General features: G+C 40.5%; 1 protein-coding gene and 1 long non-coding RNA gene across 2 annotated transcripts in view; one reads left to right on the plus strand and one right to left on the minus strand.

Moving 5' to 3' along the window:
* SMG1 (SMG1 nonsense mediated mRNA decay associated PI3K related kinase) overlaps positions 1–26,163 on the minus strand; it is a 71,403-nt gene that overhangs the window by 41,903 nt on the left and 3,337 nt on the right. Inside the window, exons 2-19 of the mRNA XM_079952290.1 lie at positions 19,589–19,752; positions 16,941–17,096; positions 16,388–16,524; positions 14,542–14,600; positions 13,069–13,282; positions 11,574–11,699; positions 11,412–11,484; positions 8,549–8,646; positions 7,900–8,073; positions 7,079–7,303; positions 6,260–6,361; positions 4,474–4,743; positions 3,570–3,700; positions 2,818–2,979; positions 1,883–2,001; positions 885–972; positions 699–800; positions 195–335 (exon numbers count right to left, since the gene is read on the minus strand). Of these exons, the coding sequence (XP_079808416.1) occupies positions 195–335; positions 699–800; positions 885–972; positions 1,883–2,001; positions 2,818–2,979; positions 3,570–3,700; positions 4,474–4,743; positions 6,260–6,361; positions 7,079–7,303; positions 7,900–8,073; positions 8,549–8,646; positions 11,412–11,484; positions 11,574–11,699; positions 13,069–13,282; positions 14,542–14,600; positions 16,388–16,524; positions 16,941–17,096; positions 19,589–19,752 (2,541 nt within the window). The remainder of the gene's footprint in view (positions 1–194; positions 336–698; positions 801–884; positions 973–1,882; positions 2,002–2,817; positions 2,980–3,569; positions 3,701–4,473; positions 4,744–6,259; positions 6,362–7,078; positions 7,304–7,899; positions 8,074–8,548; positions 8,647–11,411; positions 11,485–11,573; positions 11,700–13,068; positions 13,283–14,541; positions 14,601–16,387; positions 16,525–16,940; positions 17,097–19,588; positions 19,753–26,163) is intronic.
* LOC307202476 overlaps positions 1–26,163 on the plus strand; it is a 95,535-nt gene that overhangs the window by 37,733 nt on the left and 31,639 nt on the right. The gene's annotated exons all lie outside the window — the stretch shown is intronic.

A 26,163-nucleotide genomic window follows, 5' to 3' on the forward strand; every position in this document is an offset into this window, starting at 1 on the left:
TGTGAATGCAAATCTATTGAAGCAATAGATGTTGTGCAATAAACTGGTTAGTGAATTACTTAACGGAGAGACAAATTTACAAATCTCTTGGCAGTTGGGTTGCTGGAAGCAAAACACAAATCTTTTTTTTCAACAGAAAAAAATACAAATATCTTAAAAAATACTTATCCTTTAAAATACAAACACGGACTTACCCTGTTCTGTGAGAACTCCCATACAAGATGAAACTAATGATATCAGAAAAGTCTTGTGGGTGAAATGTATTGCTTGGAGCTTTGCTCATATGACTTCTTATAGCCAGAGAGATTTCTTGTATTTCTGTGTGTTGGTTGTTACTGCAAAGATAGAAACTCATTACTTTTTTTGTTTTTTTAAACTGCAAAACAGTTTACCTAAAACAGCACAAAAAAAAGAACAGTATGCAATATATATGCAATAGATATAACAGGAAGTACGTATAGGCAAATAGTATGTAGAAAGCACAATAAGGTGAATCAGAAATCAAAAGTCTGTGTGAAGTTAGAAGATTTGTTGTTAGCGTGTGTGTAGTTGCTATTGATGTACAGAAACTCATTACTTTTTGTGACGCTTTCACCCTTGGTGCACTTGTACCTACAAGACTACAATATAGATCTAACCAAAACTAGATTAACACACCCAGCACCCTCATTCCAAAAATTCAATGCATATACACTTACCTTAGTACAACATCTAAAGGAATAGACTTCAACAGTTTTCCAAAAGCTTGCCTTATACGAGCCCCGCTGTGGACTAGCTGAACACGGCATACATCAACACATCTGCATCAGATAAATAAACACAGTAAGGACTGCATACAAATTTGAACATTATTATTTGTCCTGGAAACAAAATTAACAACGTACCTCTGCAACAGATCATCTGGTAGAGAAGGTGACAAAGCATGGAGGCTGCTGCATGCCTGAAGACAAATATTAACATCTTCCAGAAGAGCTATGTATTGGGTAAAAAGGAGACAGTATTAATTTTTTTAATCATGTAACTTAGGCTATCACTATATTTAATTCACACGATCTCTAACATCAATTCTGTTTGTTTTAAAAAAAAACACAAGATCAAATATTATACGTCACTCCCTGTCCTTAATTTCACACACCAATGCTAATAGAATTTCCAGTATAGGCCCATTACACCAGGAGCTATAAAAGACACTGAAAATAAAAGTAATGATGTGCATCGTTAACATAATTTCGTTCCAGAGTGTGAGTCATGTAGTGTCACCCATGCTGACATTTTCCCATGCTGACATTTTCTTCTTTGAATTTATGTCCATGCCATGTCACAAACAACTTCTGCAACAAAGTGAAGTTTGTTGTGCAGTTCGGAGGAGAGTGTACAGTTTTTTTAAAAAAAAGCATCATGACCCCTTAGGCTCATGACATGAGTTCCATAGTTCATTGTATTTTTTATTCCCCTGTTCTTCATGCAGAAATCTAATTGCTCGACGTACAGCACAATAATCCACTGTAGGATTACTTATCCTTTTAGAGCCATGTGAAGCATCAAGTTCTCACTACCATGCCCAATCAATTCTACAGCTTGGGTCACTTCATGCAAGGGCATTTAACTAACCAAGACTCCTGTGTGATACCCTAAAAACTTAACAAAAGCACCAAAGCATAATAAAATGTATTAGTCTTTAAGGTGGCACACAGATGTCTTTACTGGTTTTGCCGAAACAGACTAAGATGGCTACACCTCCGGAATTTGCCAGTTAGCAAATGAATTTTAGGCTGGAGTGGAAAAATGGTTGACTATGGGTTTAGCCAAAGCATGAACAACAGAGTTGGAAGGACTTGACTTTACTCATTTCTTATGCTAAGCCGAATAATAAACCACTTACTGTTTGCCAGGAGTCCCTTGCAGAACTTATGAAAAGATGGGAGAGAGAACAGTGGTGCATACGTCTCTGATTTTTTCATTAGGACAGCCACTTCCAAAGCCCATGTCATTAGTAGTTTCCTAGAGATACATTGCACAAGTTACTCTAGATAATTACAAATTAACATTTCTAATCCTATTGGGCTTGATCTAGGCTTGTCATGAAAGGAGTTCTGCTCCCACTGGAGGGGGAGGAGATTTTAACATTTTCTTCCCTCCTCCCCCCCCCCAGTACCCCCCTATGTTCAATTGCAATGCCCTCCCCCTAGCAGCATGTGAGGTGGCAGAGCTACAAAGGGAAAGAGGAACCTCTCCCTACCCACTTCCGCTGGATCTCAGTCCATTCCATAAATTGAAGGGGTCTGTATGTTTATGGAAGGACAAGTCTGGATCCAACTCTAAGATGACACACAGAACATAAGGTTTGAGTGACCTGGTACATAAATATCAGACATATCCACTTCACTAGTAATGCAAGAAACATTTATCTAATTTTATCACTGGAGAACTGAGTAGAATGCATGTTACTTACAAAGTACTGCTGAATCATATAAACCTCTAAAAGCAGTTTACATAGAATAGGAACACATACTAGGGAATAAGCTCCACTGAAAACATCTGGACTTGCTTCTGAGTAAGCAGTAAAGTAAAACTGCCCATGTGGAATGTACTAGACAAAACTGGCTGTTTTAGAGTTGCTTTGGAGTAGTTATGCATACTGTATAACTTTTTTTAAAAAAAAAAACTGCTTTCTGGCAAGGCATAACTAATTCCACAAACTGTTATGAGAAACATAAATGCATCACGTTCCCTCATTTTTATGTATAAATATACTGCTGATACCAATCATTCTGTCAGAGACGCATCTTCCTTAAACAGGGAGAAAGCACTAGTTACCTGGTATCATGCGTAAGGTTATCCTTCTTAAGTAAAAGTCCCAGGAGATTTAGTATTATGGAGAAATGTTTCTTCGTAGCTGTAGTTACAGTGCTAATAACAGCCCCATCAAACAAGGAAGGAGAGGAAGAGCTGAGGCTGCTAGATATGAAATGGTCATGCCTGGAGATCAATACAAAGTTTGATGTTTACTAACTGGTGACTACACACAGGGTTAACATCACATGTTGCTGCAGCTTCATAATGTTAAAAAAAAAACAACCCACCCTGCTTCATTGCCTCTTGGAATCGCTTTTCATTCAGGCTTGCCAATCTAGGGTTCTCTTGCAACTAGAAAAAGTTTTTAGTCCCAGTAACCCAATCCTCTCACTTCTCTTTCTCTATTAAAGAGACTCACTAGGAACACTCCATACTGCCCATTTTACTCTGTAGCTTTCTGATTTTTTTTTAGCATTTTAAGAAATTACCTCAGCCAAGAGCAGAGGTTTCACTATCACTCATGAAAAAAAAAAGTACAATATAACAGATACCTTCTAACACAGCCACTATTATCTGACTGTGGTTTCTGAGGGGACGTCCATTAAAAAGAATGGAGATTGTACAATAGCACCTACTGTGTTGCACACAGTACACTGATAAAGTATTAACAATACCTTCCATTGTTAAACTAAAACAACCAAGTGCATTTGGTCCCTGAACTGATATATCACTGCTATTTTATCATTGACATTATGGAATGAATGCCTTCACACCTGGTGCAATGTGAATAGAGGGTGTAGAGCACTGCATACTGGACTGCAGGAAAGTGAACTGCTATGTCACCATGTGCAACCATCAAATTCTTGCTCAGCAATGCAAACACCGTTGGAGATAGAGCCCACATCTGCCAAAGCAAGCAATAGCAAAGAACAAAATATTTATGAAAATTACATTGCTGTCAGTCCTATATTCATTTAGTTTTTGTTTTTTTTAAAAAAACCATGATTATGTCTTCTCACAACTGCTACCTAATCACAAAACTAGAAGTAAACTAACATTTGAGCAATAACAAGAAGTTTTCTTGTAAAGTGTGATGCAAGGACAAAAGGGGATGGGACAGGAGATAGTGGACATTTTCCACAACTGAAATTACCATAAAGTGATCTTAATGGTTTTATTCAGAAAAGAGCAAAGTGACTTCAGCTAGTGATTGAACTCTCTCTTCATATGTGGCAGAATTGAGAGGAAAAACAGACAATTGTGTGTTCCTCCTCACTGTGTACTTACATATGACCCTTTGTTGCAGCTAATAAAGCAAAGATAATGTCTATTTTAATTAATTACAGTGACTATGGGGAACCTCTGGCCCTCCTGATGATGCTGAAATAAAACTCGCATAATTCCTGACCACTGGCCATGATTGCTGGGGCTGATGGAAGTTGTAGTTCAGCAGCATCTGGATGGGCTAAGATTTCCTACAGCAGAGTTAAGTCCTTCCAACCCAGGAAGGACTTCCCCATCCAAATAAAAATGTGTGGTTGTCCTTCAATGAAGCACAGTGAATGACACGACAATATATATGATGCTATACCAGATTTTAAATTTAAAACAGCCACTAAGATGTAAGCACTTAGAAATATAATTGCCATTCATATTTACACTGTAGAAGATACTCACTCCAATCAATGAGTTTTTTGCATTTCCTATTGTAGTCAGAGCACTAAGGTCGAATATAACAACAAATTTTGCATTCGCTACATCAAAAACATGGTTCTTGAAAGCATCATGTTGGATTTCAGAACAAGCCTCTGGAAGCTGCAGACTGCAAAGAAGACTGTTCAAGGCACATGCCATTTCCCCAAGAATCAACTTGTAGGCTGTTTCCAAAACCGGAATGTTCTTTAAGCTTAGTACTGCTTGATACACTGCATGTGCTGCTGCAACCACCTTGAGAAACAAGAGAAAATCAGCATGTCACGAAGGTCTGGAGCTGCATATTACACATTTTCTATAGCTTGTCCACTCTTCACAATCATTAACACAGTTGAAGGTAAGTACCTATGGTACTGGTATAAACTAAATCTGGCATTTTAGTCTGTTCTTAAACTTTATTTCACTTGCCTCTAATTTTATGATAGTTGATTGTTTTTACTGTACTGTTCTTTGCGGCATGTTTTAATTTTTATCCATGCCCACTGTATGCTGCTCTTGGCATCAGCATGGATGAAGGGTGGTTTAGCAGTGTTTTTTAAAAAATAAAAATAGTAATAAACAAAAGATGTTTCTTTAGAACAACCACAATTACTATAATCACAGCTGAAAGTCTTTGTTATTGGAAGTGAATGCCCACTGAAGTTACAACACGCACTGCCGAAAGGCATAAAGATTTAGAACATCGAGGCCCCCTGAAGCAAGTGGAATTAAGTTCATCAATTTCAGTGTGTCTACTCTGTATATGGCTAAAGTTGGATATCACCCTTATGTAAAACCCTTGATAAGCAATCATGGATGGAAATATTTATTTATTCAACTCATATAATTTATACCCAGCCTGACTGTAAAAAATAAATCCTCAAAGTGGTTTATAAAAAAAATAAAATAAAACAGTGAAATCAAGGGGGGAAATCACAACTATACAGTACTTTAAAACATACAAAAGTTGAAGTACTAAAACATTATTTATTTATTTCATAAAATTTGTTCATGGTTTATATGGGACTGATTCATAGCCTCATTAATGAGAAGGCTCACCAACTGCCTGTGGACCACGACAAGAGTGTCAATTATGGGTTGTATCCAATTTTACGCAAAAAGGCAGCCAGTCTTTTTGATAACCTCTTCCATGCTGCAACCCATCACCACCCTCACCCCAAAAAGCCTCTCCAGAGAGTCAGGGGAGATCTATCAAATGATGCAAGCTGTGTGTTATAGAGATGCAGAGGGAGGGGACGAGTAGTGCCATTCATATCTAGCACAGAAACAATCAAATAAAATCAAGACCAAACAAAAATGTTTTCCATCCTCCTAAAAATAAAAAGTTGTTTTACCCAAGGCGTGCTCCAAGCATATTGTGGCCTTTGTACAAAACTCCTGTAAGAGCCTTGTCAAGTACAACAGCTCAATATGCGAAGCATGCTCTAGAGTTGCTTGTCTGCCTTCGTTTCTCATTCTCTAAGCACTTGGTTTCTTAAGTCCACTCCTGTTTCTAGGCACAACAGCCTTCAGAGATGGAGCAACGGCCACATTTATGCTTGTCAATTCGAGCAGCACTGCAAACCAATTGGGCATGATGCATGAATTGAGCTACTAACCATGCAGAACAGCTTACTCACACTGAGTCAGCTGTAAAATTAAAGGGCGTGTACATATGTACTTTCTTTTAATTTAGAAATTAACATCAAAATGCAAAATCTAAAAGTGCATCTAAACAATTGTGGCATGAAGGTAACCATTTATTGCTTACCTCTTTTTCCTTATGGTAGCGGAGTACAAGCAATTTTGATTCCGGTATAAACAATTTCTCTATAAATGATGATGGAAGCTTTGTATTTATTTGTTCAACAATCTAGACAGAGAAGAAGACTTTTCATTATACTTTTACTTGTCAAATCTTCACTTTAAGTCAAATGCATATTTTGAAAAACATTTATAGCTGCTGAGATATTTAGCCAATGGTAATTTTAGACTTCTTTTTTCCACTGACAACTTAGAAAGGTACACAGGGTGTTTATTGTGAAGGTGGTTTCTCTCGCGCAGTGAACAAGGCATCCAAAAGCAAATGGCTTAAATCCTCCCTCCACCAAGGAGAAGCAAGGAATCATACATGATTCCTTGCCTATCGGGAGGACTTAAGCCATTCGTTAATGAATGCCGCCTGGGTAGGTAAAGGATACAGAATAATATAATCTCACAATGGCTGCTAGCACCAGAGCCAATATTTAGAACAAGCATCAACATTTTGGTAGGCGGAAATTGTAAGCTTTTAAATATACAAACGTAAGAAGTGATCCCATAAAATACAAAGTACTTAAATCCTTAAAATGCTATTAAACCCTTCCTATCCCTCCAAACAACTCTATCAGGTAAATCACCTTTCTCCTCATTTAAAGATGGAGAGGTGGGACTGGGAAAGCAGTGATTTGCTCAAGGCCATAAAATTATCATAGAAATCAAGATCAAGCTAGAGAATGGTCTCCCTGGCCACTCACTCATAATCTTAAATTGTCAAATGAATGAACAAAAACCTATGATTAAAGTGAGATATTATGAGAACTGTATGTACCAGCATCAGTAAGTTCAACACCGAGATGATATAATCAGTACCACATGTCTGACAATTTTCCAGCTGATCCAATCCATAAGTGATGACCATGTCACAGTGTATAGTCATACTGGGATCCAGACTACCAAGCAGGACACCGACACACTCATTGGCAGCTGTCAATACAGCCTCAGAAAAGAAGACTTGGTTTGCTGCTGTCACACACCTCATTACTCTGTACAAAACCTGAAAACAGAGGGAAAAGAGATACAATTAACTGAAAGATGAGTGCTGTCAAGTTCCTCTGAGGGTAAAACTGCACAACCATCTGGAGTCATTCCAGCCACACGCTTTCACTAGAAAATACTAATAACCACTACTGCACATCAAAATGGAAAATGATTTTAAAGTCTGGTGGCCTAAGTACAGACAGCACACAGGGCACAATGCAAAAGTTAAGCACAACTGCATCTTCCAGAGGCTTAAACAGAAAAGATCTAAGGACAGCCTCATCCCACTGAAATAAACAGGGGTTGAAGATGGTTAATTTTGGCTGGAATATGTCCCAAAGAGGTATTCTGCGTAGGTCCTTTTCTGCTGATTGAAACTAAGTATGGAACAGTGAGCTTTAATCCAGTGACATCTGATGCTCTGGAATTACACATTGGTGGTGCAGGCATGTTCCCAACAGAAAGGTTGGAGAGGGAGCACCCAGTATGTCAACAGATGGGTGACAACAATTAAGGAGAAGAGGCAACAAGCTTATCAGATTCTTGTTTAATTTGGGCCTCACTGCCACAAAGGGTTTTTAGGTATGCAACATGAAAGACAGGAATCCTTACATCAGTTACGTATGCTTCAGTAATTGGTGGCCCTCTAATGGGACTGAATCGTTCTCCAATACTCCTCACCACGGTACTGAAAACTCGAAGTAGTGCTGCCAGTTTGGGCAGTGAAACACTAGGAGGAGGAATATCTTCATCTACCGATTCTCCAGAAGCCACATGGCCAAGGTCCTACATGAAGAAATGTAGTTAGCATATACCCAATGCAAATTCACAACTGCAAGCTTCGTGTATTCTAACCCCCAGTGCAAGATACTGTATCTCTATGATAACATGGGCATGTTCCAGAAGGTAGAGTTAGGGCAGAATTTGGCAGCTATGATGCTTAGCTGTTAAATCTTAAGACCTTCAAAAATGGCCTTGCTTCTACTATCTTTGGTCGGCTGTCTGATGATTTTTTTGGAAGTAGGCCTTCACTATGGTAGCACCAACCCTCTAGAACACCATCTCTTGCAATATAGGAGACACCAAAAATGAGCTTTGAGTGAAAACTGAAGATTCATATGTTCAAACAGGTTTTCCCCAACCTTTAAAATGCTTTTAAAGTGTGCTGATCTATTCTGCCTATTGTTTATATGCAAGGGAAGACACAATACCCAATATCCTGCTCCTTTTTAAACACTTATCAAGACCAGCATTTTATTACCTCAGCATATGCTTCCATATCCTCTAGAAACTGACCAAGAAGTGTGGTAGAAAATGCAAGGTCAGCTACCCAAAATGGTTCGAGGCTCTGTAACCACCCTGTACAAAGTGCCAAACCAATAAAAACAAAGTTATGATCAAAAATACGCTTGATTTACTCAGAAACAAAGTCACCTAAAAGTGAAGTGTACACACAACAAACAACCAGCTCTAATAAATCCTACACAGTGGTAATTTTATAACATCAGTTACATTTATCAGGAAAATCAAAACAGAGCATGATGACTCATTTAGAAGAATGCATAAGCCAGGCATAGTCAACAGAGAACATTTGTGGCCAAATTCTACCTAATGAAAGCCACACCCACACCATAAACTTATAAAGCATATTGCTTTTCCCGAAAGAATCCTGTGAACTATAGTTTGTTGAACATGCTAGTAATTGTAGCTCTTTGATGGATAAACTTAAGGTTCCCGGGATTCCTTGGGCGAAGCCAAATGCTTTAAAGCCATGGTGTGGATGTGACTCAATATTGGGAAATTAAATAAAGTATCTTTCATTTCATAATTAGTTAAAAACAACTTTACAGAATTGAATGAGGTTGCCAGGTAATTATATTCTGAAAGAAAGGACATTCTGTAGCAGTTTGTCAGGGACAGGCAGGAGTCTGAGGGGTGGGCAGATGAGGCTGGGTGTAGGCAGGAAGAGGATCCAGGGGAAGAGAGCCAGCAATTTTTTTTTGGGGGGGGGAGCCAGGGGAAGGAAGAAGAGAGAAAGTACGGGCAGTCAGAGACAAGAGGAGAGGAAAGAGTTGCAGGAAGGTGCATAGTTGGAAGTGACAGTCCCAGAGAGAGCTGGGCTGTTAGAATCTCCTCTGTCCCCTTCACAGAAGTAGCTGAAGCTGCTGCACCTTAGAAGCTGGTGTAATTAAGTGCTTTGCCAATACAAAACTAAACTTTCAAACACTTGTCTTCATTGGGGCTGGGTATGCTCGGGACACGGGGCATCTGCAATAAGGGACACAACCTACAACACCAAAGAAATTCAGGGCTATTGGATTAATGAAGGAAGGCTTTAGCAGAACCCAGCATTCCATTAAAAAAGAAAGAGCCTACTGAGGGAGCTGCACAATTACTGACACATAGCAACTTTATGGTCTTACGGGGTGGGGGTGTATATTACTAAAAAATAGGAAAACACTGGCCACTACTTCAGAGAGGTCTCCACAAAACTACATCCTCAATGAAATGAACAACAAAAAAGCAAAATAGTTGCAACATGAATATGCCCTATATGTGAAATGTGGGTGCGAGAGAGGGCAGGAAGCTTTCTCATATGCAATTGTTGAAGGGGGAAAACACTTGCAGTATGAAATGCTCCTGTTCACGGTTCCAGCCACCTATGCCATTTTCCGGGATACTTCATTCCATTACTTCTGCAAACTTTGAATTCCTCTGAGGCTACCTGTATCTCCCTCTTGTATGTGAATTTGGCAATGATCCAGGCTTGTTCATTGTTAACATATTTGCAAGAAATGGGAATGTGCAAAAGAACACCTTATTAACTCTGCCCTTGCCCCAAGTTCAGTTATTGGTCCTTGCATAGGTATAAATTAAACCAAATTGGTTTATACAATTTTGATAGAAAGCCAGCTTTAGACCTCTGGGAAAACCAGATCATCTTCCCATGGTATGATGCCACTAATTTAATTTATTTCATTATTTTATTTTATTATTTTATTTTTCAACAAGTTGATTCTGATAAAAATGTTCAACTTCAGGAAAGCCAGACATTCCTTTTAACACTGGGGCTGCCAATGTGGTGCCCCTGAGGAGCTCTCCTAGCGCACACAAAACCATGCTCACCACACACCCGTTGCACACTTCATCAAGAAGTGGGGAGAGTAGTTAATACCTTTCCTGCTTTGAAAAGCATACAGAGCTGAAGGAGGAAGTTGAAGGAGTGATGCCTTCAATAGCAACTAAAAATGAAGAGAGGAGTGCTATTCTCCCCTACTTCCTCTTTCAGTTTTATGAGCTTTTCAAGGCTCTGATCATGCCCTGAGCAGTTGTACAGAAAGCAGAGTGAAAGAGAGGGCAGAATCAAAAACTGAAGAATCTGGGAAATGGGAAAGAAAATTGGGGGGGGGGGAGTGGCTCCAGTAAAGCAGATTCTCTTGAAGTTACACAATTTTTTCACGGGTTCCCCACCATAGATCACTTCCATCTTCCATTAACTAAACTATAAAAAAACACAGTACTAGTGCTTTCCACCACTGTCATGGAACAAAAACATGTAAAAAAATAATAATAATGAGGATACAAGAAATCCCTTCAAAACCTGCATTAAATCATAGGTCACCTTGTGGCTTTGTTATCATCCTAAGTAAAAACCATGAAGATCCATGAGGATCTGCGCCTCAGATCTATGTTTGTTGTGCAGGCAAGAACCGGATTTATGATTTTTACAGTAAGGTCTGTCACAGTTAAGCTTTAATTTGATGGTGATTTTGTGGGGACACAAAGGAAAGGGTCCATTTTAATTCTACTCTGATATTTACCCATACCTCTTATAAAAGCAAAGAGTGGGTGGGTGGGGTGGGGAGGAAGGAAAGGAGACTGACCGGGGCGTAGAGAAGGGCACGGAGAGAAGCAATCAAAGACAGTGATACCAACAGCACTTTCTCAAAATTCCCACAAGCCCAGAGATTCATGTTTTAACTGAATCCCTGTGACTAATACTATTTCCTCATTCCACTATAAGCAAAGTGAAGTATACACTAGTAGTAACACTTCACCTTCCAGAAGGAAGCCAAGAACATCTATTAAGGTCATCACATGAAATTTTATTTTTTAAGACTTACCAGACACTTGCTGTGTCAGAGAAGGTTTCTGAGTGTGATCAATATGCCACCCAACTAATATGTCAACAGTGTCCTTGGAAAGCAATACAGAAAAATTAATCCACCTGTAGCACATGTGTCAATACCGATCTAAAACCAAGAAAGAGAAGCAAAGGTGCTCACCCTAAAGTTAGTGCTGAAAATATGAGGGTAACATCGGGACACAAGGAGGATGCACTTGACACATTTACACAGCAATTCTGGTGTATCCACGTTCTCAAGGATAGACTGCAGGCTAGTCATGACGAGCTTTAAGGAAAAAAAAAGTGTGCACCCAAAAAAACCCATATTGAACAAAAACTATTCAGGCTATATATTTAAAAAAACAACCACGCTGTTTACAGAAGTGCATTAGTAACTACTATTTAAATAAATAATCTATCTTGTCAACAGCATGTAGAAATGCCTGCTGATGAAGTAGTAGAACTGCTTCTGAGTAGCACTGCTTTGGTTCTCAATCTATGTTGGACACATGCTTTACAGGGGTGGAGAGAGGGGTCTGGGTGGACTGGCAAGAGGGATACTGGTTCTAATGAACCTCAGGCCCACTGAGAGAAAACCAAGCGTTGCTCCTACTAATAGATTTTTCCACTCATTTTATATAACCCACTTGCCCCTTCATCTTAAAGGTAAAGGTAAAGGTACCCCTGCCCGTACGGGCCAGTCTTGACAGACTCTAGGGTTGTGCGCTCATCTCACTCTAGAGGCCGGGAGCCAGCGCTGTCCGCAGACACTTCCGGGTCACGTGGCCAGCGTGACGAAGCTACTCTGGCGAACCGGCACCAGAGCAGCACACGGAAACGCTGTTTACCTTCCCGCAATAAAGCAGTACCTATTTATCTACTTGCACTTAAGGGTGCTTTCAAACTGCTAGGTGGGCAGGAGCTGGGACCAAACGACGGGAGCTCACCCCGCCGCGGGGATTCGAACTGCTGACCATGCGATCGGCAAGTCCTAGGCGCTGAGGTTTTACCCACAGCACCACCCGCGTCCCTTCCCTTCATCTTACCCCAATTCTAAATTTCAGTCTCCGCCACTGAATAACTCCTGCCCATCATGTCAGTTTTTCTACCATCATTTCCAGACACTAATCAACTCTAGTAATTTTAATTCATGGTTAAAGAGAAATGTGGACATCACACGCCTTTAAGGAGATGCTCTGATATCAGAAAGTAGTCTCAATAGGTTTGGAGCATTCCACAACTGGTTTAAAATTCTGTGGCAGGCAGCGTCTAGCAGTGAAAAGGTATGATACTGAGCTAGGAGACCAATCTGTTATAGCAGACTACTACAGCACATTTATTTATTTAACAAGATTCATAAGCTGCTTTATCATCAAAACCTGGAAGCAATTTACATTAAATATATATAAAAAATAAAATCAACAGTTTTAAAAATATATATTATAAAATGCACATTAAAATATGCATCAAATCTACATCTCAACACTTATGGATTTCAGGTACACAAAGTTCTGAAACCGTTTATTATGCCCAATATCTAAAATGAAGTTTTAATGTGCTAATATGCTAGCCTGCTTAAATTTCAGCTTCTTCATTTCAGAAAATGATTCAGTATCTGAAAAGCCAAAATACTCCAATTTAACTTTTATCCTTACTTGCATTACAGATGAAAATGCTTTCTTCTCTCCCACAGTCTCCAGTGCTTTGTAAGTTGCACACAAATAAAGAAGTTTAACTTCATCTTTAGTGGATGAGCTAAATTTACTAAAAATCCATTTAAAGATCTTCTCCGCTTCATAGCTCAGAGAAGCACAAAGAAGTCCAAGACAGCAAGCTCCCTCCTGTCTGAGTTCTTGAAGCAATTTGCTACTGCATTTATGAAAAAGGAAAAAGTAGTGGTAAGGATTTTCAGTCATGAAAAGTAGACATTTAGCAAATGATGACAATAAAGACTTGAATAAATGGCTATGATCTGGTTAGCACTTTCCATTAATGTGGAAACACATGGTTTGCTGTCAATTCCTTCCACTTCCCTTCTCTTTCCACCCAACTCACAGGTGGTAACCTGAAGATTAAGCATGTTGAAGGCATTTACAAAAGGGGTGAAATGTCTCCTCTTCCCTTCTGTCCTGTGCTTTCCCCTCCATCTACAAGCACAAAGACTCTCTCACACGGAAATCAAAACGTCATTCATACAGACGAACATTCACATACACCCAAGTATTTCTGTTCACACAAATCTACTTATTCATGAATACCTGAAAGCATATTGGTAGCATATTGCCTGGGGTTGTGGGGTACCAACATACAAGTGGGAATCAGATAAGGAGCATGAGCATGGAAAGTTGTTTTCTATGGACTCTATGGTTCTCTGTGGTTCAATGTGAGACACAAGGAGGAAGGAAGGACTCTTCCCTTTATCTTCTGTCTCTCCCCTATCTCAGCAGCTCAGAATTTCTTGTCACAGTTGCCATTCTAAATCAGCCCAGGAACTACTATGTCTAGTAGCAGCAGTTACTGAAATTCTGTATGCTCCATAGGATTTCACTGGTCTCCATCAGACTCAGCTCTGTCCCTGTTTCATTTTGCATATATATGCAAATATATACCTGTGACTCACACTTCTTAGATCACTCTGAACCCAACCCACAATAACTGGGGGACAAGAATGGATAGCATACTCCTCAAAGCAGTCACTGAGGTTTGACCGTAGAGGAAACATGCAATGAAGTACACTTCCTAGAATTCAAGCCAATCTCCAAAGCAAATCAGAGGTGCCATACATCTGCCTTAATACTGGGGCAATACCAAATCCAAATTCCTCTTAATTGCTTCAGGAGTGCTAAGTTTGCATCAATCCTGAACGAATTGATGATGTCTTCCTTGGCCTAGCAACAGGTTCAAAACATGGTATGCTCCCACTGATGTCAAACTAAGAATTCAGTTATTGATTTCCAAAAGTAATCATGAGACATTTGGGCTAGGCTGGTCAGAAGAAAGGATGCTGCTTGTTTCCCTTTTTTATGAACTGTGCTTTGTCCCTCCTGCAGCAGCTTCCAGTTTGAAGGTGTTACCTGGCTTGCTGGCCACAAATACACTAACTTCAGGAATGCATCAGCCCAACTTACCTTTCATTAAGTACATCATGTATGGCAGTCAAGATATTATCCAGTTGTTTAACAAGCACCTGCAATAGCCAACATATACACCTTTTAAAATAATTGCTATTGTAATTTAAATTCAGATTGTTCTGTCATTTGAAAGATAAACACCACTGCTTGCCATCCTATTTTTTTGTCCCCCCAAATAGTGCTACTGTATATCATTCCTGGTTGTTCATAGCACTGATGTGCCTGCTTTACTGGAAGCTGAGTGCAATAGTTCTTAATCTATGAAGCACACATTAGACACACTAAAAACATCCTTCATAATATCCATGAAGACTTTGATGAAAAATGTGCAGCACAAGCAGTCATTGTTTCACTTATAGGTCGCTTTTAACACCTTCTGTTAATATTAGCAACTGGATGCAACCATGTCCCATTTTTCTTAAGTTTCGCTGCAAGTCTATCCGAAGTTATGCACAACACCTCTTTAGATATACAAATATAAAACCAAGCTACTGGAAAATAGTCCAAGCAAATTGCATTAACCACAAGATTCGTGGTATATAGGTAAAATATGTTTTGATCAAATATAGCTGCCAAATACAATTATACTACGAATTGTGATGAAACTTTGTTAATCAAATCAACAGCAGTCAATTGATGGCCCACAATCCAAGTTACTGCGCCACCCCATCCCTTCTGAAATAGATGTTACCCAGGAAGAATGCCCAGTATTTTCTTGCCTTGTCCATGCCACTTTTAGGCTCTCTTCCCTATCCAAGTCACAGAGGATTCTCATTCCACTTGGGGTACCTAACAGATCAGAAGCAGCAGCTCATACAGCACTGCCTGCACCAGATGTATGGGGTGGTTTTTAACTGTCAAGGCTTGCACATGGTCACTAAGAAATAAAAGTTAATTTCTTTTTATACTGGTATGTACTTTATTTCTTATTTGAGACCATCTTGGCATAAGGCAATGAATAAAGAGATTATCACCAGAGCCATTCTGCCTCTGACCCAACAAGCTAGTCCTTGGGCATCTTGGTTTCAGCAGAAGCCAGCCCTCCAGGCTAAAGTATTAACACATCATTGAAATACATCAACAACTTCAAGCCAAACAATTTTGAGATCTTTTAAACTAATATTTGATTAGATTTGTAGAGTAGCCTGAGGAGGCTCAGATAAGAACTAATTATTTATGAAGAGTGACTATGTGAACACAGGGAAACTAATTTCCCTCTGGAAAAAACTGGCTGACTGAAAAACTGGAGAGTATTTGAAAACTGCTCTGTCCCCACACCCTCCCCATTCCAAGGAAAGACAGCCCCCACCTCCCACTGCCTGCCAGCTGATGTATATTATTCTCAGTGTAACTTCTTACTACTAGGAAAAGGCACCCTCAAGACCAGTCCCTTTCCTTCATTTATCTGTAGCACAGCTGATCTTTCCTTCCTTCCTTCCAACTGCCATGGAAAGTCAGTCACACCAGGATGAAGTCACCTGGCCAGAAATTCTTTCTTCCCTCTGGCAAGCAAGCAAGCTGCTACTCCTTCCTATCTGTGGGACATGGATGAACAGGGAAGGTTCCCATGATCAAAGGAGGGAAGGAAGGTGAAAGGCCAGTTAACTGCCCTCCAAAAATCAAAGTTATAGGGACAGTCAGCTGGTTCCCTCCTTCAGATTTGATATAGTCAGTGAGGCAAGCTTATGTGCAGGGTTGAGAGTATTCGGAGCCAAAGTTATCCTGCAACCAATGACAGTGCTGACAAACCTTCATTCTTTGCCCCTACAACCCAGAAACCTGCCCCAAGAGAGATCATATGAGAAACAAAGTATTAATATGTTGCTAACAGAAGATACTTAACCAGTTTGTTCTCTGGTTGCTGAATGAATTCTTTCATTTGCTTTACAGTAGCCAGTCTTCGGTCTCTGTCATCTTCCCGAGTAATCCTCCGAAGAAGATTTGACAGTCGAGACTCATCAGAGTAAGACAATGATCGCTCTAAAATTGAGATATTACACATGGGCATGCTTCTATCCAAGTATAAAGTATAAAATAAATAATTGCCAAGGAGCAACATATACGCAATAGGCTTACTTCATCTTTACCTCACAACTTGCAGTAACTTTAGTACAAGATTTCTAGCCCTGAAGCAAATCCAAACCTGCAACAATTGACCAAGGATCATTCTTACCATTGAAAAAGCCTCTTCTTGCAGTAATTTCAGAGACAAAGTATACCCAATTTATACAAACTAAAGTGTAATCATGGCAAAATGTTAGAGATTTTGAGTTTGCAAAAATGTAATAGGGCTCTACTTTATTTTGGGCAGTGACCCTAGTGCTACTGTAGCAACAAGAATTTTTTTGCCAGATAAACAGAATTTCCCCTTTTCTCCAGGACAACACAACACTTACCCTGTGTTTTCCTCATGTCTTTTGTGACTAAAGCACGATTCCCATGCTGAACACTGGTAAAATCAGAATTGGTCACATTGTTAACTCTCAGCTCTTGCCCCAACGACTTCCGACCATAAGTATTTTCCCCAGATCCTCCATTGACACTGTAGCCACCTAGAAGAAAAGGTGCCAGAGCCATGTTAGTTTCTCTTGACAGCCATGCACTGTGGGTTTCTGAAAATCTTCCAAGGTTAAGAGCTACCTGTCCTTCTCAGCTGAATGACACATTTAGCGGGGATGGTTATTTATTTAAGTTTATGAATCACTGTTTGTTACCTATTCATTTAAGTTATGAAATATCATATTATTTAACATTGGTTAAATAAGGGCTTGTCAAGCTTTTGGGGCCATGGGCACATTTGGAACCCAAGAAACTCATGGAAGACCACACCCCATTAATATACATGGTCTCCCATTGTAACACTACCATACCTTGTGTGACTGTGTGGTGTGATGCAATAGCGACACAGGGGGACACCAAACTTTAGGGAGTATGTGGCTTTGAGAGCCAGTGTGGTATAGTGGTTAGAGTACTGCAGTAGGACCTGGGAGGCCAGGGTTGAAATCCCCAATCAGTCATGAAGCTCACTGGGTGACCTTAGGCCTCTCAGATTAAGCTCCCTCTCAGACTGACCTACCTCACAGGGTTGCTATGGAGATTAAATGAGGATGGGAATAACTATGTGTGCCACCTTGATGTCCTTGGAAAAAAGGTGGGATATAAATGCCCTAAAGGAATAAAATAAATAATTCTGACAACCTTAGAAACTGTCATGGGGGACGATGCACCCCATAGCCATGCATGCACCCACCCCACTGTTTTCCTCATATGGCAATTAATATGCGCCCTGCCCCATGGTGAACACCACATATATGCTGTCTTACACTGAAACCTCCTTCACAAATATCCCATCCCACACTCAACTGTCTCCACAGGAGGTCTGACAATGGTGAGTTTCTTTTATTATTTCATCTCACAACCACCATTTAACTAGGTCATGTAGAGAGACAGCAACTGTGGCATGCCATCTGTTTAACCAGAAAAATAACTCAATAAATGAAAATGCTCACGCAATCCCTTCCCCATCCTGAGACCTCCACACCCACCCTGGACTGAAACTCTAAACACTGAAACCGTACACTTAAAAGCCACCCCCACACACTGCTCCACACAACACCCACACCCCTTACCCCCTCATAATCACCCTAGACTGAAACACATACACACTGCCTGACACTGAACCTCTTCCCACACAGTGAACACCCTCAGAATGTTCACTAGGAAGACAGATTAAATATTGGAAAGAATCATACTAACAGGAACCCAGTGATGTAGGTCACGTGGAGAGATACCATATTTTTCTGTCTATAAGACGCCCCCATGTATAAGACGCCCCATAATATTTGACAATATTTTTAAGGGGGGGCCTACTCTTATACACGGAAAAATACAGTAGTAATTGTGGCAATGTATCCTGTGACTCACATGTCAAACCATTAGACCACACTGCCAGCATCACAGTGCTCCTGTCCAAAAGGGAGAGGCAGTGTAGTGCAATAGTTGATTTACCTTAAGATCTAAGAGTTAAGAGACATTAAAGATCTGGGAATGCTTTTTTGTGGATATTCACACCAAAGCGTATATTTTTAGTTTGGTGATTATTTCTTAATTAGCTGTAAAGAGGCCCAGTCCGCTTATCACATAAGTTAAGCATGCACAGTGCAATTCTCATGCTGTATCAGGGTAAGAGCAAAGAGAGAACTGAAGCAAGAATGAGGCAATTTTTTGGCCTAAGGGTAAGATGTAAGCAAGCATAGTTTGTAACATTGCACAACATCATCACTGATCACGGGGCACATCTGTTAAGGCATTAGAGACCTTACTTTCCAGTTTCTCAGCTTTTGTGGTGCTTGAGCCAATGGGTGTTTTTTAAGCCATCATTTAAGAGACTAAGTCTAGCATAAACATGGGGTTGCATATCATGATGAGAGAGAGGTGGTTGGGGGAGGCAGCCATGCTCTCCACAGGGGACACTTGGAGAGGAGTACCCATATATCTGTTCAATAGGGAAACAAGTCTTCATGATAACATACAGGATTCCCTCGAGTCTGTGACACTGATCCCAAAAAACCAGTCCCATAACTGCTACTCACACCACCATCAGGGTTTGGGGACCCCTTATATAGCTGATGGCAACAAAAAAGAAGGTAGTATTAGTACCACCCTATTTCTGTTGTTTTAAACCATTTCTAACATTGTGTAATATTGTGTTTTAATGCAAATATTGTGTTTTAATTGTTGTAACCTGCCCCATGTGCCTGCCTGAGTATCTGTGTGTGAGAGTCTGCTGCATTTCTTTAAGTCAACCCCACTCCCCAGCTGTGTGAATACATGTGCTTGATGCATATGTAACCTGTGTATGGTGAATGTGCGCACATGCAAGATTGCACTCGGCATTCTCATTGCTAGCAAGCAGCTCCAGAGGAGCAGCCGACCCTCAATGAAACCATGGGGTTGAAAAAGTCAGCCACCCCTCATCTAGACCACAAACTAGTTTATTTCCACTGGCAGTATTCCTTTTCACCTATGAAGACAAATTATGTACCTTTTTCTTCATTCTGTATGTCAGTGGGGACTCTGATATCATCATGTCTATGTCGAGACACCACCGCTGAATTCGAGGATTGTAATCCATAAGAAGAAGAACTACTCCGGTCTCTGGATGAAGAGTATTTTAAATTCTCTTGGTCAGCTGATACACTGTCAGTTCTGCAAAAAGAGAAATATTTTAAGTGAGTGCTCTACTCCGATTTGGCCCTTACTATTCTCATATTTCAAGGGACGCAGGTGGCGCTGTGGGTTAAAGCCTCAGCGCCTAGGGCTTGCCGATCGAAAGGTCGGCGGTTCGAATCCCTGCGGCGGGGTGCGCTCCCGCTGCTCGGTCCCAGCGCCTGCCAACCTAGCAGTTCGAAAGCACCTCCGGGTGCAAGTAGATAAATAGGGACCGCTTACCAGCGGGAAGGTAAACGGCGTTTCCGTGTGCAGCTCTGGCTCTGGCTCTGGCCAGAGCAGCGATGTCACGCTGGCCACGTGACCCGGAAGTGTCTCCGGACAGCGCTGGCCCCTGGCCTCTTAAGTGAGATGGGCGCACAACCCCAGAGTCTGTCAAGACTGGCCCGTACGGGCAGGGGTACCTTTACCTTTTTATTCTCATATTTCTAGAATTTCTGATCTCTAAATAGGAAAGGGTGGAAGGGTGAAGTATTCACTAGCTTGTGGAACATATGAATTCTCCCTGTGACTTAACAATCTGATAAGTGGAGTCCCAGCTGATAAAACATCTCTGGCCCAGTGAAAAATTCCTCAAGGTAACAAGCAAGTTAAGCACCTGTATGAGGAGAAGGTCAGTACCACCTATTTCTGTATTTAATTTATTGCGGCATCAGCTAAAAGTGCATCAAGGACACAGCAAAAGCACTAGGTGTTAAGAACTAAATTTCAGTGGAGTAAAACCTGTAAAGGGACGCAGGTGGCGCTGTGGGTTAAAGCCTCAGCGCCTAGGACTTGCTGATCGAAAGGTCGGCGGTTCGAATCCCTGCGGCGGGGTGCGCTCCCGCTGCTCGGTCCCAGCGCCTGCCAACCTAGCAGTTCGAAAGCACCTCCGGGTGCAAGTAGATAAATAGGGACCGCTTACCAGCGGGAAGGTAAACGGCGTTTCCGTGTGCGGCTCTGGCTCGCCAGAGCAGCGATGTCACGCTGGCCACGTGACCCGGAAGTGTCTCCGGACAGCGCTGGCCCCTGGCCTCTTAAGTGAGATGGGCGCACAACCCCAGAGTCTGTCAAGACTGGCCCGTACGGGCAGGGGTACCTTTACCTTTACCTTTACCTAAAACCTGTAAAAACTTAAAGAGCTGCTACGAATGATAAACCTGCAGAAACTTAAGTTTACACGCTTCCCTAACAGGAAAGCCCACAACTAACAGCTTTTCAATGCTATTCAAAGTCAAATTAGCAACAGTCCTCAAGTTTTCACCGTGTAAAAAGAGAGAATTATGAATTATTATTAGAGAAGGGAGACTCAAATATTATGCAGCTATGTGAGATGCATTCCCATATGGGAAACGCCTTTTAAAAACCAAATATTGACTTAGCATGATGAACATATCTATTCCACTACACGTTAGGCCAGTGAAATACATGCATCAGTGATGTAACATGGAAGTTTACACAGTTCTACCCTGCATGGAAGGACTTTCAACATCAGACGTGACCAATATAAAAAGCTCCCCAGTGTCAGTGTTTGACATCACAGGTTCCTCAGCTCCCCATACCTCCCTCTGCCCACTAACAAAAAGTATTTTGATTAAGTGCCACCATGATTTAGTAGTCTTAAGCTCTCATCTAGTAGAGCAGCTCTCTGAGAATCCTATCTCCATGATCAACCTTAAAAACAAAACATAAAGTGTTCAATACCCAACACTGGGTTATGCATCAGATTCAGATGAATTACAAGACCAAAGCAGGCCACTTCAGACAGATTCATGGCTTATCTGAGCCCAAAACTAGATCTTTCAAAGTACTCTGAACTGAGGACCACCAAATTGATTCTGAGTACTTCAGAGATTCAGAGGTGCTAAAAAAAAAAAGCTGCAGACAGCATATCTGAAGAAACAGAAACATTTTCCCCACAGCCTGCTTGCCAAGAAAACAGAAAGTGAGGAGAAAGTGAAGAGAGGTCCCTTATAAGACTGATATGTCTAGCTTCTACTTTGAGATAATGGTTTTACCAGGGCTCTTCGCTTTGGCAAAGGTATCTTCTTGCTTGTTCTGTGCTCTGTTAGTTCTGCTCATGGTGATTGCTTAGAAAATGCTGGGCATTCAAGTCATTCTATGTCTGTTACATGCTCACACATCCACTTCTATCTAATCTGTTTGCACTTGGTTTCTGCGTCTTTTGGTACCAACTGAGCAGAACACATGCCTGAAGCTGTTTTTCTAGTTCTTAATCCCTACCCCATGCAACCATCCTCCTGAAATTTGGCAGTTTGCCTTCATAGTGACACCTCTAAGATCTATGTGCCATATTCAGAGTAAAACTGTTGCTCATAAACCACAGGGAGGGAGGAGGATATTTTACCCCCACCCCACCCTAAAAAAAGCAACCTTAAAACCACTAGACCGCTTTGTCTGCAATTTGGCAGGTTTCTTATCTAGGAAGAACCTCTTTGATGTATGTTATTTCCATAGAAACTGCCCTATAATAGGGGAAATTAGGTGAATCCCTTTTTAATCACCCTAAAATTGCAAGGTTGCCCTTGAAATTTGACAGGATTCGTCCTCTCAGAAGGGGCTACAACGCCTGCAAATTTCATCCAACTCTGATTCAACTTCAGACTGCAAGCCAAATTGGATAGTCTCCAAACTGCTTCGAACAAAATCAGGCTGTTTCCCAAATGCCAAATGAGGATCCAAACCAAATTCTGTGGTTGCTAGAGACCACTAGAACTGAAGCTTCTGAATTTTACAAGTATCTGTTAGCATTCTTTTGTTGAAGGAAAAATCCCAAAGCAGCACAGTTCACCTCTCCTCACGAATGCATTTCACAATAATAAAGAACTCATGCCATGATAAATTTGTTAGTCTTTAAATGCCACAATACTCTTCCTTGTTTGTAATAAAACTGCTCACCTTAACTCATTTGATCTCTTGTAATATATAATGCAACACATAATAGGATACAAAACAAACCAAGTCAATTTCACATTAGTAATGTCCCGCAGTGTCCTTAGTTAGAGGTAGACAAAACACACATCTACCATATATAAATATTCAACCAACCAGAAACTCTGAAAAGTTGCAGAATAGGGCTTCCAGTAGGAGTGAAGAATTGCCAAAGCAGGAGTGCAAGGAGGATTGCCTTGTACAAGGTGAAGTCCTATCTGCTCACACAAGGCACCTTAGCTACAACCCAACGCATGTAAGACTTTCGCTTGTGCATCTTAATACCCAACACATTCAATCTCCAAGAGACAACAAAAATGACAGCCATGGATGGTGTGATGGCGCTCAATTCCCTGGATTTGTTTCTTACAACATGCAGCAAAATGAACAAATGATACAAGTCATCTTATCCAAATTCTCCCTGACCAACCTCATTGGCTGCCATGTACAGGAGAATGGAAAAGTGACGGCATCAAGGCACACATTGGGGGGCGTTCAATTCTGCCCATTCATGAGCGGAAGTGACTTCCTCTAGAGCAATGGAACTTCCCCTTCCTCTCCACACCCCCCTCATCCCTCCAAATCTGACCTAGAGTGCTAGAGGACCCTCCAGAGCAGATTTGGAGGGGCGACAGGGGAAAGAACTCCCATTTCTTCCTCTTGCATAACATCTGATATCATCCATTCTTTTCCCCCCACACAAAGCGAGTTGAAAAGAGCAGCTGAGTATTTTCAATAACTGCCATGCATTTTCAGTAACGTCTTATTTCTAACTGTAGTTAATAATTCGCACTTGCCACCTAATGAACTGAACCACTATAATGCAATTTCCCCCCTCTAGCTACACATAAGATTTGCTGTCAAGGAGATAAAGAACTGCATAACTTTTAGAAGACATCTGGACACAGTTCTGTATTGGGAAGCTTTTAATGTTTGATATTTTACTATGTTTTATATATGCTGTAAGCCGACCAGAATGGCTGGGGAAACCCAGCCAGATTGGCAGGGTATAAATAATAAAATTATTATTATTATTTCTCTCATTAAACTGTCAGTATAGCACACGGATACTTCCATTCTTTTTTCATTTTACATATGATATTGAGCTATTATAGACCAGGGATATCCTACTTCCCTTCACGTGTTGTGAAGTGCAATTTCCATCATCCATGCTCACTAGCCGTGTTGGGACTGATGGAAGTTGCAGTCCACAACACCTAGAGCTCACCACATCAGCTACAACATCATAACCATACTGCATCCTTGGCTCTGCAAACATAGTAAGAACAAGAAGCCAATACTACCCACTTTAACAGCAGTTTTGTGGAGAACTGAAAGTAATATCTGACACAACCTCAACATTACTAGAAGAATGATTATTTTTCCTTGATGCACAAACTCATCTAGGTTTTTAACCTATCCATAAGACAGACCCAGGAGACCCTCCTTATTTTAAAAAGAAAAGAGACAGGAGAACATCTCAAGATGAGCATAATCTCAAACTGGTGCTAGATGGAGAATTTGTTCAGAAGTCTAAAATTTGTGGAACAAATGTATTCTTCAGTGGCAGTCATTACATGTTCTCTTAAAAAGAGAAGCTTTGAGACTATCTTCTGAAGAACATGCAACCATTGGGCTTTAAATGGTGTGTTTGTTAAAAAATGGCAGGTTTAACACATGACTTTTTGCCTTCAAAAATGATAAAACTCCATTCTAAGTGCTGCTATGCTGCAGAGCAAGTTGTGACAGTTCCTAAATGAAGTGTATGTTTACCCTAACCCCTACTACTCCTCACACCATCATATGACCCACAAAGATACTAAAAAGGGAAAGTCACAGCTTGAGTGGAGGTTGGCTTTGTCTCTCAGTTTACTATAAACATATCCAAGGAAATAGGATTTTTAAAGTAGAAACTTTACTATTTTACTATTTTAACTTTTACTATTCTACAAAAATACAGTACACACACAGAAAAATAAAGCTATAAAAATGTTTATCCAGCACAGCTACTATATGGGCAGGAATTATCTATGGAAGAAGGAAAAGTGCTTCCATAGCAAATATTGTACTGACAACCATGACTGCAAAAGAAGAGGGAAACCATATGCAGAGCCAAGAGGCATGCAGCTGAATTTTCTAGATGGAAAAGGCTTTCCTGAAGCTGCTAAAAAGAGGAAGGCAGGAACAGAGGACATCAAAAGATATGTAATAAGGCATAACAGAGTGAAGAAGTAGTAGTGAGTTATGTACTATATGAGGATCAATTACTAGAATTACCATTTTCTTTCTTTTTTTAACTGGTACTGCTCCTGTGCCTTTGACAGCAGCTTGACAATTAGGAAACTAGCAGAAGAAGCTTTTCCCATTGCTTTTCTCCACTCTAAGAAAAACTTCACCTGTATAACCTGTGCCAGGCTGCAATTAAAGAAAGAGGGCCAGCAAAAAGGTAGCAAACTTAAAATGTTCCTGGAAATGCCTGGAATTTAAGCTAGAGCCTTTAGTGGGAATGCAATTTCAATGGTTAATGGTTATGGTGAGATCAATAGATTATTGAAAAGTTCACCACACAAATGGCCCTCTTCACAACATTACCCAAAGTCCCTTCTATCAATGTAGTAACATGGAGATTAACCATATCAAGTGAAGCATTCTCTAGTATTTCTCGCTTGAGCAGAACTTAGGCGGCTGCCTAAGACAACGTTTTACCCACTCAAAGTGTATGGTATGAAGAGATTAGAGACTGATAATTTCTTTGAAGATTGTAGATGTCTACAACAAGTCAAGTGAAATCCAATACGTATTTCTGCACCTAAAAGGTGCTGCCCTTTTCAAGAAAGGAATATAAAGGGCCTACATTGTTTATGAATTGCTGCTTGCCTTCTCTGGTGACCTAATTTGGAGATATTAGGAAGCTGTCCTGACTTGGTCCCTCCCTTGTGGTCAACTTTTCACCTCTACCATCAAAGGATTCTTGGGAAGACACCCTGCTGCAAAACTAAGATATTTATCCTTTTAGGATTCAATCCTATGTTTGCTTACTAGGCATAAGCTCCAGGAAGAAGAGTGGGTCATATATAGATAGATAGGTTGTTCGCATGTAATAAAACATAATTTAAAATACAATAAATTAATATTACAATAATTTTATATAATGAATGATACCTTTTGTCTTGTTAAAACAGGAAACTACCTTTAAGTCTGATAAGAAAGCACAGCACATATTTTCAATGTTTCCCAACATTTTCATTTTTTTCCTGGGGAAAGTTTCCTCCCCACAGCCTCAAAATTTATAAATTTGTATATCTTTATTTCATGTAGTCACTGGTTTTCAACACTGTAATATATCATCAGCTAAACATAGCGATATACCAATATATCACGATGTCTGAAATAAAGATGGAGCTATGTAGAGGTGTTGGCTGGCTTCCTGGTTTTTCCCGCATCGTGATTTTTGCCGGA

This window comes from Podarcis cretensis (assembly GCF_951804945.1).
Source record: "Podarcis cretensis genome assembly, chromosome: 14".
In the NCBI taxonomy this organism is placed as follows: domain Eukaryota; kingdom Metazoa; phylum Chordata; class Lepidosauria; order Squamata; family Lacertidae; genus Podarcis; species Podarcis cretensis.